At 32.8% G+C, this 15,540-nt stretch overlaps 2 protein-coding genes across 4 annotated transcripts; both read left to right on the plus strand.

Annotated features, from left to right (window-relative positions):
- Positions 1–1,619: 1,619 nt before the first annotated feature.
- Positions 1,620–3,659, plus strand: LOC136069530 (transcription factor bHLH68-like). Of its 2 annotated transcripts, XM_065778175.1 has the most exons (4): positions 1,623–2,167; positions 2,354–2,672; positions 3,124–3,198; positions 3,534–3,658. In XM_065778175.1, the coding sequence occupies exons 1-4, from the start codon at positions 1,938–1,940 to the stop codon at positions 3,630–3,632; spliced, it is 723 nt and encodes a 240-aa protein (XP_065634247.1). In that variant the 5' UTR covers positions 1,623–1,937; the 3' UTR covers positions 3,633–3,658. The 2 variants fall into 2 exon arrangements, with proteins under 2 accessions (XP_065634248.1, XP_065634247.1); XM_065778176.1 differs by lacking the exon at positions 3,124–3,198 and having other exon boundaries at positions 1,620–2,167; positions 3,534–3,659.
- A 2,431-nt stretch (positions 3,660–6,090) lies between these two features.
- On the plus strand, positions 6,091–9,731 carry LOC112029664 (transcription factor bHLH68). 2 transcript variants are annotated; one of them, XM_024062352.2, is made up of 9 exons: positions 6,092–6,631; positions 6,818–7,136; positions 7,588–7,662; positions 7,998–8,063; positions 8,333–8,398; positions 8,550–8,609; positions 8,783–8,827; positions 9,096–9,140; positions 9,294–9,731. In XM_024062352.2, exons 1-9 carry the CDS (start codon positions 6,402–6,404, stop codon positions 9,426–9,428), a joined length of 1,041 nt encoding a protein of 346 aa, XP_023918120.2. In that variant the 5' UTR covers positions 6,092–6,401; the 3' UTR covers positions 9,429–9,731. The 2 variants fall into 2 exon arrangements, with proteins under 2 accessions (XP_023918121.2, XP_023918120.2); XM_024062353.2 differs by lacking the exon at positions 7,588–7,662 and having other exon boundaries at positions 6,091–6,631.
- The last annotated feature ends 5,809 nt before the right edge of the window (positions 9,732–15,540 follow it).

Raw genomic sequence — 15,540 nt, forward strand, 5'->3', positions numbered from 1 at the left:
GAATTAGTTTCTCGAGAATGGGGTGCTATTGTTGTTTTTTGGAGTTCTGGGTTGTGAACAAGGTTTGTTCATGGAGGAAGTTTGAGTAGAAGGATTTCGGAGGTTCTAAGACTATTAGAGTAGGAAGGAAAGTGAGATGTTTGATGAGGTTATAATAGAGAGTTTAATTGTGCAAATGCTTTCTAAGTAAACTGTTGTAATTATTGCTTTTAGCGAATATTTTTAGGGATTGGATCCTTAGAATGGTTTTTCACATTGAAAAGGTTTTTTATTGGTTTTCCATTTCGTTACAAAATTTGTGTCTTGTTTTGCTTTCATTATTACTGTTTTTGTATTAAAACTGTAATTAAAGTAAGTGTTTATACTATTTGTGTGGAATAACTTGTTCAATCATTCAATTAATCTGTCACATGAGTGTTTGGGGTCTAAATCAGATTTTCCAAACAATATAATATATAAATTTCTTAATTACTTTTTTTTATAGAAGATCTTAATTACTTATTCTTTTTACATTATGAAGTTAACACATCAGTTTGTAAAGGCTATTTAAAAAAAAAATCATTATTGCTAGAGCCCCTAGCCTCGTTCCCACTCCTTAGTGAAGGTGTACATTACAAGTCTCTAGATAGATGATAAATGGAATATTACGTGCATTAAATGATTCTTAAGAGTGAACGATTAACAAAATCATGCTAAGATTTAGGCCTTATCCCAAAGTGATATTAGTAATAGAGTGGGATTTACGTTTTAAATTCAAATTTTATAGAAATGATTTAAAAGGTTTTGCTATATATGACAGCCACGACACGTCGCTGTGCTCAGATTAGATGGCTATCATTCAAAACCTACTCATAGCTAAGAGCATGAGTGTATGACTCAACACCAAAAAGTAAGATCATTAAGTAAATCAACCAACTATTTGATGAAATTCCAAATGTCTCTTCTGGTTTAAACATTTTTACCTATGTTCAACTCATAAAGAACTAGCTAGTGATGGTACGATAGACATGCCCTATTAATTTTCCCAATACATAACTTTATATCATCTAAAAAATATACATATAAATTTATGTACACCACTTTTTTCAGAACGTTGAGGTGGTATATTCTCAATTTATCCAATTCTTCTAGGGATAAAAACTTTGTCATACAATTTACTCTTTACCATAACTTATACATTTATTAACTTATAATTGGATTACATCATTTACACATTAATTTACTTATGATATTTTGAAAAAAGTCATCTAATCACCATTTGGCACAAGTGTAAGTTGTGATAAAATGTATGATAGTATTTACTACTAATTTTTTTGCAATTTATTGATGGGGCAGTGTTCAAACAACAAAAACTTTTCACCTCTATCATTACCAAAAAAAGACAGTGAAAATTGTTATGTCCGTGGCATTACTTGAATGAGCGACGTTATGAATACTACATGCCATATAAGTTTATAAGTTTTTTTTAATAAATTTTGTAGTAATTTATTATATATTTTTAACTCTAATTTGCCACATGGTTGGTATACAGAAAAAAATGTACACTCACAGTCACTGTAGTTAGATCCATATATATATATATATATTAATTAATCGTAAGGAATTGTTGCTACCCGCCTTTTCTGTCCCACTTTGAGATAAAGCAAAAGCAGGGAAAAAAGCAAGAAAGAAAAGAAAAACATAAAAGAAAGAAAGAAAAAGGCAAAGCAATAAAGAAAGAAGAAAAAGAAAGAAAACAGAGACAAAGGTTCTCAAGACTCCATGATTATTCAAATTCTCTCCAACACAGGACTTGAGGGTTCCCCTACTTAACCCAAAGTAAGAGGACCTCTCAAAGGTTCTACAGGGACTTTGTTTGGAAGCTTAAAAAAACACACACAAAGGAAAAGGAAAGGTGAAGAAAGAGTGAAGGAAAGTTTCTCATCAGGATTATAGGGATGAATAGAGGTGTTTTACAAAGCGCACCGGTGCAACAAATGATAGCCGGAAACCCTAACTGTTGGAATATTAATAACATGCGTCCACCAACACAACCAGCTTCTCCTTTCTTGCCTAGTCCAATTTTTTTTCCTCAATATGCACCCACTTCTTCTTCTTCTTCTTCTTCTTCAATTCCCTCTTGGCATGATAGCCAGGAGCTTCCTGAGTCTTGGAGCCAACTACTCTTGTAATTAACCCCTTGTCTCTCTTTCTCATAGATCCATGTTTGCATGATTATCTATTTTACAATTTTCTTATAGTCCAATATATGTGTTTTCATGATCTATCTCTTTATTTCAAACTATAAGTGTTATTAATGATGAAATATTGGTAATTTAGTTGGGATTGTGATGTGGATCTTTTTTCTTTGTAGGGGTGGATTGGTGGGAGAAGAAGATAAGGATGGTATGAGCCAGTTTCAAGCTGCTAAGAAGTTGGAGAATTGGGGGGAACAATTATATAGTCAGGCTGCAAATGCTTCTGTTGTTAGTGTCAAGCAAGAAAACTCAGTAAGCAACTATGTGTATGGGCATGGAACTGAGGATTTTCAGCCAGCAAAAGCTACTTGGTCTCAAGTAATGCCTGCTTCATCTCCAAACTCATCTTGTGTGACAAGTTTCAACAATAACATGTTGGATTTCTCTAGTATTAAGGTAGATGGAAGGCACCCACCACCCGATCGATCTTCTGAGGTAAGAAAGAGTGGCTAAAGTTCGTGATCTTGTGAATTTAAAAGTTCCTGATTCTCTAGGGTTGCAATTCAAGAGTCTCTTTCAGATTTAAATTTATGAAATGAATGCAGTAAATTCATGAATATGGTTTTAAGATGCTTTTTCTTCTTTGGGTGGTTGGTTTAAAGGCTTTTTAAACTTTCATTGGTCATTCATCTAAAATAAATTAATTCTTTGTATGAATGATCTATTATACATTGTGAATGGATCGATTTAGCTTGCCGTTTTTCTTTTTCTTTTTTTAAAGTATTCTTTTCCTACTAACCTACTAATAATTTAATTCCTTCATCTTTTGTGTGTGCACTTTCTCTTGCTTCTTTATCTCCTCCCCTAATCCACCAACTTGTGTAGCCAGTAATATTTATTAGTGAAAACCAATCAAGATTCTTATCTTCTTTCTTTTCTCAATAAGTGTAACAGCATTGCAAATGGTGGGGCACTTAAGAAAGCTAGGGTTCAGCCTTCTTCAACCCAACCTACCTTCAAGGTAATGTTTATATCTCAAAAGACCTTGCCCCCTAAAATTCTCTCTCTCTCTCTCTCTCTCTCACACACACACACACACTCTCACAACCACACGACTATGTCCACATCCAGACCACACCCGCAGGCTACACATCCCCAACAGACACATACGAACATCCATGGATAGTAACTATTGTCTTTCTTGATTGTCCATTTGTCAATGGTGATGATTCTTTTCTCTCTCTTCTATTTATCCATCAGTATAGAAGGAAAACTCACTCACTTTAAAATAAAATAAAAAGGTACTGCAATCATGTCCTCATCCTCCCTTCTCTTCTATCTTATTTTAAAATTCAGGTGAGGAAGGAGAAATTAGGTGACAGAATTACAGCTCTCCACCAGCTTGTATCTCCATTTGGAAAGGTAATTTTTAAAGCAGCTAAAAGTTATAATTAAGATGCCTCAAAGAGTAGTTATGTCAAATAAATTAGAACAAAAAAAAAAAAAAAAAAAAAAAAGGTGTTTTTAATGATTTGACACTCTATATATTGTTAATTTTAGAAAATAAAATCATAATTGTGAAATGGATTCTCTTCATTTTAAGTAAAATGTAGATGATTATACTCCATTTTGAAAAGTTTTTTTTTTTTAATTTTAATTTTTTAAAAATTGAAAACTTGAGTTAATTAGTGCATGTTATACGGCATTTTTGTGTGTTTGTTTTATGAGAATATTTTACATGGCATTGATAAGGAACCTTGTCACCATTTCAACAAAAGAATTGATTACAGAACCATGCATAAAATGCTCAAACTACTATCACTGTTATAACAAAAATTTTAAGCTAATTATCGTTCTAGAATTTTCGATATGACTAATTCCATGTGACAAAATTAATTTTAAAAAAGGGTTAAAATTGATGCGTTGGAGTTAGGTTAGAAATATATCAAATGAGCTGATTAAATATTTCAAAGAAAAAAATTTTTGCACAAGTGAAATTCAAAAAAAAGTTTATGAGACCCTTGCATGAGAGAAATTGTGACAATTAGTAAAATTGACTTTGAAGGTTGGCAACTTAACCTAATGATTTCATATATAAAACAGACCCATGCTACACAGAGAGAGTAAGAGGCTACCAATAACAAAGAGTAAATCTAAGATCTAAACCTAACTCCTTTAAAAGTTTCAAAATTCCTCTCCCTTTGTGTGTTTTTCCACTGTAAGATTTTTTTTAGAGTCTCTCTTGGAGCGTTTCTTTTATGTCTAAACATTTGATTGTTTGAAAAAAGAGAATTAGTTTCTCGAGAATGGGGTGCTATTGTTGTTTTTTGGAGTTCTGGGTTGTGAACAAGGTTTGTTCATGGAGGAAGTTTGAGTAGAAGGATTTCGGAGGTTCTAAGACTATTAGAGTAGGAAGGAAAGTGAGATGTTTGATGAGGTTATAATAGAGAGTTTAATTGTGCAAATGCTTTCTAAGTAAACTGTTGTAATTATTGCTTTTAGCGAATATTTTTAGGGATTGGATCCTTAGAATGGTTTTTCACATTGAAAAGGTTTTTTATTGGTTTTCCATTTCGTTACAAAATTTGTGTCTTGTTTTGCTTTCATTATTACTGTTTTTGTATTAAAACTGTAATTAAAGTAAGTGTTTATACTATTTGTGTGGAATAACTTGTTCAATCATTCAATTAATCTGTCACATGAGTGTTTGGGGTCTAAATCAGATTTTCCAAACAATATAATATATAAATTTCTTAATTACTTTTTTTATAGAAGATCTTAATTACTTATTCTTTTTACATTATGAAGTTAACACATCAGTTTGTAAAGGCTATTTAAAAAAAAATCATTATTGCTAGAGCCCCTAGCCTCGTTCCCACTCCTTAGTGAAGGTGTACATTACAAGTCTCTAGATAGATGATAAATGGAATATTACGTGCATTAAATGATTCTTAAGAGTGAACGATTAACAAAATCATGCTAAGATTTAGGCCTTATCCCAAAGTGATATTAGTAATAGAGTGGGATTTACGTTTTAAATTCAAATTTTATAGAAATGATTTAAAAGGTTTTGCTATATATGACAGCCACGACACGTCGCTGTGCTCAGATTAGATGGCTATCATTCAAAACCTACTCATAGCTAAGAGCATGAGTGTATGACTCAACACCAAAAAGTAAGATCATTAAGTAAATCAACCAACTATTTGATGAAATTCCAAATGTCTCTTCTGGTTTAAACATTTTTACCTATGTTCAACTCATAAAGAACTAGCTAGTGACGGTACGATAGACATGCCCTATTAATTTTCCCAATACATAACTTTATATCATCTAAAAAATATACATATAAATTTATGTACACCACTTTTTTCATAACGTTGAGGTGGTATATTCTCAATTTATCCAATTCTTCTAGGGATAAAAACTTTGTCATACAATTTACTCTTTACCATAACTTATACATTTATTAACTTATAATTGGATTACATCATTTACACATTAGTTTACTTATGATATTTTGAAAAAAGTCATCTAATCACCATTTGGCACAAGTGTAAGTTGTGATAAAATGTATGATAGTATTTACTACTAATTTTTTTGCAATTTATTAATGGGGCAGTGTTCAAACAACAAAAACTTTTCACCTCTATCATTACCAAAAAAAGACAGTGAAAATTGTTATGTCCGTGGCATTACTTGAATGAGCGACGTTATGAATACTACATGCCATATAAGTTTATAAGTTTTTTTTAATAAATTTTGTAGTAATTTATTATATATTTTTAACTCTAATTTGCCACATGGTTGGTATACAGAAAAAAATGTACACTCACAGTCACTGTAGTTAGATCCATATATATATATATATATTAATTAATCGTAAGGAATTGTTGCTACCCGCCTTTTCTGTCCCACTTTGAGATAAAGCAAAAGCAGGGAAAAAAGCAAGAAAGAAAAGAAAAACATAAAAGAAAGAAAGAAAAAGGCAAAGCAATAAAGAAAGAAGAAAAAGAAAGAAAACAGAGACAAAGGTTCTCAAGACTCCATGATTATTCAAATTCTCTCCAACACAGGACTTGAGGGTTCCCCTACTTAACCCAAAGTAAGAGGACCTCTCAAAGGTTCTACAGGGACTTTGTTTGGAAGCTTAAAAAAACACACACAAAGGAAAAGGAAAGGTGAAGAAAGAGTGAAGGAAAGTTTCTCATCAGGATTATAGGGATGAATAGAGGTGTTTTACAAAGCGCACCGGTGCAACAAATGATAGCCGGAAACCCTAACTGTTGGAATATTAATAACATGCGTCCACCAACACAACCAGCTTCTCCTTTCTTGCCTAGTCCAATTTTTTTTCCTCAATATGCACCCACTTCTTCTTCTTCTTCTTCTTCTTCAATTCCCTCTTGGCATGATAGCCAGGAGCTTCCTGAGTCTTGGAGCCAACTACTCTTGTAATTAACCCCTTGTCTCTCTTTCTCATAGATCCATGTTTGCATGATTATCTATTTTACAATTTTCTTATAGTCCAATATATGTGTTTTCATGATCTATCTCTTTATTTCAAACTATAAGTGTTATTAATGATGAAATATTGGTAATTTAGTTGGGATTGTGATGTGGATCTTTTTTCTTTGTAGGGGTGGATTGGTGGGAGAAGAAGATAAGGATGGTATGAGCCAGTTTCAAGCTGCTAAGAAGTTGGAGAATTGGGGGGAACAATTATATAGTCAGGCTGCAAATGCTTCTGTTGTTAGTGTCAAGCAAGAAAACTCAGTAAGCAACTATGTGTATGGGCATGGAACTGAGGATTTTCAGCCAGCAAAAGCTACTTGGTCTCAAGTAATGCCTGCTTCATCTCCAAACTCATCTTGTGTGACAAGTTTCAACAATAACATGTTGGATTTCTCTAGTATTAAGGTAGATGGAAGGCACCCACCACCCGATCGATCTTCTGAGGTAAGAAAGAGTGGCTAAAGTTCGTGATCTTGTGAATTTAAAAGTTCCTGATTCTCTAGGGTTGCAATTCAAGAGTCTCTTTCAGATTTAAATTTATGAAATGAATGCAGTAAATTCATGAATATGGTTTTAAGATGCTTTTTCTTCTTTGGGTGGTTGGTTTAAAGGCTTTTTAAACTTTCATTGGTCATTCATCTAAAATAAATTAATTCTTTGTATGAATGATCTATTATACATTGTGAATGGATCGATTTAGCTTGCCGTTTTTCTTTTTCTTTTTTTAAAGTATTCTTTTCCTACTAACCTACTAATAATTTAATTCCTTCATCTTTTGTGTGTGCACTTTCTCTTGCTTCTTTATCTCCTCCCCTAATCCACCAACTTGTGTAGCCAGTAATATTTATTAGTGAAAACCAATCAAGATTCTTATCTTCTTTCTTTTCTCAATAAGTGTAACAGCATTGCAAATGGTGGGGCACTTAAGAAAGCTAGGGTTCAGCCTTCTTCAACCCAACCTACCTTCAAGGTAATGTTTATATCTCAAAAGACCTTGCCCCCTAAAATTCTCTCTCTCTCTCTCTCTCTCTCACACACACACACACACTCTCACAACCACACGACTATGTCCACATCCAGACCACACCCGCAGGCTACACATCCCCAACAGACACATACGAACATCCATGGATAGTAACTATTGTCTTTCTTGATTGTCCATTTGTCAATGGTGATGATTCTTTTCTCTCTCTTCTATTTATCCATCAGTATAGAAGGAAAACTCACTCACTTTAAAATAAAATAAAAAGGTACTGCAATCATGTCCTCATCCTCCCTTCTCTTCTATCTTATTTTAAAATTCAGGTGAGGAAGGAGAAATTAGGTGACAGAATTACAGCTCTCCACCAGCTTGTATCTCCATTTGGAAAGGTAATTTTTAAAGCAGCTAAAAGTTATAATTAAGATGCCTCAAAGAGTAGTTATGTCAAATAAATTAGAACCAAAAAAAAAAAAAATCACAAATCTTATAAGAGGAAACTCATAAAGGGAAGTTTTTCTCGCATATGATCAAATTGCTTCCTTTCTTTTCCCATCAAAAAAAAAAAAATTTTTTTTTTTTTTTTTTTAAGCATTAAAGAAGACATAGAAATATGACTTTGGACGGTTGTGGTGTGTGGTATATTTTTTACCTTTTGCAGACTGACACAGCCTCTGTCTTGTTAGAAGCTATTGGATACATCAGATTCCTTCAGAGTCAAATTGAGGTGATGTTTCTCCTCCTTCCTTTATTTTTGCAAACAACCATGAGGGAGTGATGGCACACTGTAAAAGTATCATTTCTCAATGTTCTTTCAGTATTCTTTAGTTATTGAAGTTCTAAATATACTCTTTTCTTTTTTCCATGTTGGATTGCAGGCCCTAAGCTTACCTTACTTGGGCAGTGGATCAGGAAACATGAGGCAGCAACAACAGTCTGTAAGAAACTACAATATAAACTCATTTCTCACTTTCCAAAGCAAGAATAAACTCTCACTTCCTCTCTCTCTCTCTCTCTCTCTCTCTCTTACATGTGCATGAGTTATATATGGTCAATAATTTGACATTAATTGATTAATGATTGCTATTTTCTTGTGCTACATTCTTGTTAGGTTCAAGGAGAAAGGAATTGTTTATTTCCTGAAGACCCTGGTCAGGTATGCTTTATTGGATCCATTTCTCCTTAAAGGGTTATATGGGGAACTTGGATTTAAAAAGCTACAACTTTACTGTGTTTGCTGAACAAAGTAAAGGATGCAATACTTAAAGAATGATGTTATCAGCTTTGCAGACTTTCAACCCATAGCAATTCGAACCAAAAGACTGACAATAGACTATAACTTGTTTACATTTCAAAATTTTAAAGATTCATAAATTAATTTAATTAGCACTAATGCTTTTGAATTGTTGTGTGTTTTTTACCAGCTGCTGAATGAGAACTGTATTAAGAGGAAAGGTGGTCCTGAGCAGGTAATTCTTGACAATACAGTTAATTCGTTCTTCTTAAAAATTATCTCTTTTGCCTCTTTGTTTAACTGTAAGCTTTTTTACAAGTCCAATAATTAAATAAAAAATGAAGTGGAGTTAATATGAACTTTTTTGTTTTCTGTTTGAAATTGTTAGGATTCTCATGAAGAACCAAAGAAAGACCTGAGGAGTAGAGGGTTGTGTCTGGTTCCAGTGTCATGTACACTGCAAGTTGGGAATGACAATGGGGCTGACTATTGGGCTCCAGCTCTCGGAGGGGGCTTTCGATAGATGGAAATTTAATTTGGTAACATATACAGCACAATAAGAGCTTCACAGAAACGATATAACATCATGAGCAGTCACTCTGCTAAAAATCTAAGGCTGATTGCTCATGATGCTATACAATCTTTAATTCATACATGTGTGCTGTACATGTGGCTAAAATTTGTAAGCCCTTAAGACTAATTAATTTATGTCAATTAAGCTTTACCTATCTTCATCCTGAAGCTGCTGCTACAATGCTTTACTTGTATATGCAGTGTTAGTATGATTGATCATCTTAAGTGTTGCTTAGAAAGTAGCATTCATCTATTCACGTTTAGAATTGGAACATTTTATTGTCAGTCGCTTGCGCTTTAGGAATGGCTTCCAACGTTATGTATGATTCAGCACTTGCGGATTAGCGTTTTTATCTGGAGGCATTACAAGAATCTGTGATACATTCTCGTCACTGTTATAAATGATGACAACTTTCATGGAGTAAAATTGATCAGCACTAGTGACAGTGTACTTGGGCAAAAAAGCTCTGCCTAACAGAAATTCTTAAAAAATCATGTGCAAGGATTTTACATACAAAACCTTTATCAAACCATATTAAAAATTTTAGAAATTCTACATCAAACATATATCATTTATATTTGAAAAAACTCAAATATATTAACATACTGGTTTATCGAACTATAAGTCAGATCAAATTAATTGAATCAAGTCAACTTAAAATTGAACTTCTGAAATTCTAAAAAAAGAGTTTCCTATTAGTAAGATTTTGTACACTAAATTATATAATATTTTGAGGTAGAAAGAGAGGCACGCTTATTTGCGAAAAATAAACTTAATAATTATAGTATTTTAGTAACTTAAATACATAATTGGGTAAGTTCGGGTACTTAAGGCATAAAACACAAACCCTGGAAGAATTAAAAATTTGAACCCAAATCCACCTCAATCTGATTAAAGAAAATATCAAATCCTTATCATTTGGGTCCAGTTGGGCCATAAAACTCATTAAACCTTTATCCATTGACTTCGGATGTGCAACATCTGTACAAGAAGCTCACCCCCGCCCCCCCGCCTGCCCCCAAAAAAAAATGATAGTTGGAGGAAGAGGAATTTGAAGTTTTTAACTTCGAATGTCTCATTTGAAAATATGTAAGAAGTGTCAATTAATTGACTTACAAAACTTAAAAATACATGCTTCATGCAATCTAAACATACTCTCGGGATTGCTTCATTTATATATCTTTTATCTCCCAACTTTATACTTGTCCATTGGGTATGGATTGCAAAAGAATTTATTAGTTAAGCAATTTTCTTCAAAATGAAATATGTAAAAAATATATTATATATCAATCTCTTCAAAAGATAAAATCCTGTAAAAATTAATTTCAAATTTAGTTATTTAAATGCACGTTCCTTCAAAAATTATCTTTTAAATTTAGAGTTACCACATGCATATTTTCTAAAAACTAGTTTTAGGAATGACATTTTCAGGCACATATTTCCATTAAAGTTGGTTTTAACTGAAGTCCAGATAATTTGACATTATAGGTACATGAAATAAAGCTTTTTGCGATGACCATATTTCATTGCTAGAGCATAAAGTTTGTCACAAAAATCAATTCAAATAAGTTATCGAGTTAAATTATTAATGGTGTGTCAAAATTAAATGTGCTCATATTACAATGAATGTGATTGGATTTCAATGAATGTGATTGGTTTTAACACATTCAAATGGACAAGTAAGTGTAAAGTTATGGTCTTTAAATGTTTGGAGGTTTTCACCTACCTTTTTTGAGTGACAGAAAATTTTTAGATTTTTTAATTGTTTGTATTTTTTGTCTAACTGATATCAAAACTAAATCATTTTTATGATTTGTCAAACTAAATCAATTTTATTACTTATTACAATCAACTAAATCATTTTTAGGATTTGTCAAACTAAATCAGTTTTATTACTTAGTACAATCTTTATAGATTGTAATAAGTAAAAACTAGTTACCAACTTACCATGAGTTTTCTTATGATTGACAAATTAATTAAGTTAATAAACTGAATGAGAGACCCGAAAACGATTGAACCTAAAAGGTTTTAAAATGAAAATAAAATTAGACATATAACATAATATAATTGGTGTCGGGGACGTTTTGCGACAAGGGCCAAAATTGCAAGATTAGCCCAAATTTTCCCTTAGGTTATTTAGAACTATTTATTTGTGGAGAATCAAGCATAAAATCCCAAATGTATAATGAGAAAAAGGGTATTGGTGCTTTAACAAGAGAGAAATCAAAATGTCATAATCAAAATACAAGAAAATGTAGAAAAACTGCACAGGTCCAAAAGCTTGACCTACAGTCAGCGAGAAGAGGAAATTGAGAGAGGTTATGAGGAAGAGAGGGAAGGCTTCCATGTACCCATATTTCCACCCCTAAACTTCAGAATTTTGAGGATGTTAGTTGGTTGAATGGGCATTTGGTCTAAAGTTATAGTTTTGTGGGGAAAACATGGTTGGTTTCTTTAGCTAAAGAGAGACTCGTCTTTGATAGGCCAAGAATGTATTAACCCCTTGTGATGAATTAACAAATTAATTAGCCAAGTTAATTAATTAATTCAATTAACATGCAATATGTGTGGTAGCACAAACAAATCACCAATTAACTAAATGCAGTGGAAATTAAATTGACACAGTGATTTGTTTACGAATGAGGAAAACCTACATGACAAAAATTCCACTGGATGATTTTAAGGTCACCACTCTCGAGAATTCACTATTATCACAACAAGTGGTTACAAGTAAAAAAAATCCAGTACCTTATACTAACCTACAGTTAAACCCTTACCTCAGTACTCAATTAGACTTATTCTATAGTAACAATCTCCCATTTTCAATGCACGACTCCTAATACGTGACTAACTAATTCGATGCGCGGATCCCAGTGCGCAGCTTACTCACCAACTTGAGAAAGATGTTAACTACAAAGTTCTTCAGTTCATTACACGATGAAGATCACGAAGTTCCTTGGTTACAAAACCCTACAGTGTATAAACATAGCAGCTTCTTCAAGAGAAAGATTAACTATGGCAAATTCTGTCTCCGATAACAATTTGCATGAACACAACTTTGCTTCACACTCGCGTGACCATTGATGACCCTTAAAATAATCCGTATATATGTTTAGGATTGCGAGAAAAGAAAGCTCAAACATATACACACGGATTGTGTAACACCCGCCTCACTTAAATTGAATTTAATTGCTTCTAGAGTGGAATTGATGAATTATTTAATTTATTTTGAAGGTGATATTATTTTATATTATGATCACTATAAAGAAAATAAATAAAAAAAGATGTAACGTGAGAGTTATTTTTGTGGATTATTCATATTTAACTTTTAGTCTTCTTATCAGTTAAGGAAAAGGATAAGAGATTTCCTATTTGGATTAGGAGTTTAGGTGTTATTGAAATTCTTTAGAGTTTTAGCCTATCTAAACAACCTTAGTATGACTTTTAGTGGGAACTAATGTCTTGGAAGCTTATTTAAGTTTTAGTAGGTCTTAAACTCTAACCCAAGTAGGAGTGTTAATTAAGAGTACTAATTGGAGCCAGATTGATCTTCCTAGACAAAATTGGAGTGTTATTTTAGAGGTATATATACTGAGTCTTTTAAGTCAGTCACGTGAAAGGTAGAGAGACTGCAAGATTTGAAAAAAAAAAAAAAAGAAGAAGAAGATGAAATCAGTGTTTAGCGTATAAAAGATTAAGAGTAGAGAATTAGGGTTTCTCAAAATTGAAGGGATAGAAGACCAAGGCACTGCTAGGGGCAGCCTACAAATTCGTTATATTGAGGTAAACATCAATATATGCACAGCTTCTTGATATCTTTGAACACATATTTGATAAAGTAACCTTCATCTCTAGGCTGCTTAAAAATATTAGAATAATACTAGCAGTTGCGTAAGAATAGAAGTTATCATGGAAGTGTTATTATAGACATGCTTTATTTATTTGATTTTGAAACAGATCCTCATATATGTACGTGGAGTAGCATCACATCCTACACAGGTTAAGCGCTAGTAGATGTTTTGTTGCTGGGATTTATGCAGATTGGTAGTGGTGCTAGCTTCATAACTTTTGTAGTCTATACAAATGTTTCAAGTTTCTAAATTATTATCAATGCATGATACAGGTTACTAAGTCCTTCAGGTAGAAATCACTTTGTAAACTTATAGTATCCTTTATATGTCTTACGGGTAGGAATCTTATTGGATGCCATGTATATATGTAATTTGGGATAATATGATCTATAAGCGTAAAATTATTTGGAAGCCAACTTGTATTGGGAGAATTAAATAATATAGGGATCTACATATTCGGCTCATTAGAATTGTTTACTAGGTATTGATTTTTGGAGTTTTTGATAAAGCAATTGAGTAATAAGTTAGCTGTAGTTTTAGAATAAGTTGTGAGATACAAATTTTAAGAGTGAAATTTATATTTTCATTGCTGCCCCAGTGTATCCATTCTTATTGAGTTGTGTTATTTAGGTTTTAGTTGACATTGATTCAGACAGTTGAGGTGAGGCTTGGTTTAGCAACTAGAGGTAAGTGGTCTTCAAAACATGACGTCTCTCAAGACGCATATATTTATATATATAAATATATATATATATATATATGGTAAAAATATATTTATATATACATAATTGCAAAAGTGAAGTTTTCAAAAACTTATACAGTTGTTAATGCTTTATACATACTTGAATTTTATTATTTCTTGTATATTACTTTGAAATTGTATATGTTAAGAATGACTCAAAACTATATTTTTGAGAAAGAATTTTGTAAGGTTGAATTTAAGCAACCATCTTGTTGGCTGTATTCCGTACCAAATTTGCTTATAATTCAGCATTTAGAAACCCTGTATTTAGGTGGAAATCATATAAGGGTAGTGTGTGAGAAAGTGTGAAGAAATGCTCAAGAACCGTGCAATGAAGCAGGGACTCACAACTATATTTCGTGGGTGGCTGGCGACTAGCAAGCTGCTAGAAGAAGCATATGAGTGAAGCATGCAAAGAAGCTGAACCATCATGTCAGCTATAGTAATACAGGACAAACAGTATAGACTGACCATTCAGTTAGCTCGCAACTCAGTCAAGTCACAAGGCCAAGTCACCAACCAGCTCTGTTTTGGAAAAACTGACTCTTCACATTCCTTTCTCACCCCAGTATAAATACCCCTTATCCACGAAATGCAGAAAGCTTCTAGAGAGAATTTTGAGAGAGAAACCCTAGAGAAAAACAAGATTGACTTGTCCATAATCTTTACAAAATAACTCTTCAAATTCCTCTAGTCTCACCCTCTCCATTGTTACATCCTTAAAAGGGTCATTAGCCAAATCCTTTTCTCACCATACCCATATATGTGAGAAGGTCATTTGGTGCTTGGAAAGCAGTTAGGAAGGAATGGATATTGGTTGATGCTATAGGCTATAGCGGAATCCGGTAAGCTAGAAAAGATAAAAATTCGTCATAACCTCATTGGAGTAAGAAACTTAGAGAGCTTAGGTACACTGAGTAGATTAGGCTTGGAGGGTCTTCTGCTGTTCATGTATCCCAACTTCATTTTCTAGTAGATTATTGACCGCTTGGAGAGCCGCGGAGATGTTTTACGCCGAGAGCTTCAGTTTCCTCTTTGATAACACATCGCTATGTTGTCCTTGTGTTTGCATCTCTCTTCCCTTAATCTTTGCCATTTAATTTCTGCTATGGATGTGATTTTATTTGGTTTAGATTGTTTATCAATTCTATTATAAGCTTATATTAATTTTCCGCACGTACATTGTTTGATATTAAGCTTGAATTGGTAATTTGTAAATTAGGGGTCTAAATGTTCATAGTATTTTATACGCTATTTGAACTTTCATATTTGTTATATGATATATGATTGGTATTAATAATATTGTAATAAATGAAGAATGTTTTCAAACAGTCAGCTAGACAGTCTACAACCTTTGCCAACATAGGGTTAAGTGTTGGTTTTCGACTGATGTAGTGTTATTATGGTGTGGTGCAGTGTTATCATTTGTTCCTTAGAGCCAGTGTTATTGTTTGCCCTTTGGAGACAG

The sequence above is a fragment of the Quercus suber genome, unplaced genomic scaffold (assembly GCF_002906115.3).
Source record: "Quercus suber isolate HL8 unplaced genomic scaffold, Cork oak 2.0 scaffold_175, whole genome shotgun sequence".
In the NCBI taxonomy this organism is placed as follows: domain Eukaryota; kingdom Viridiplantae; phylum Streptophyta; class Magnoliopsida; order Fagales; family Fagaceae; genus Quercus; species Quercus suber.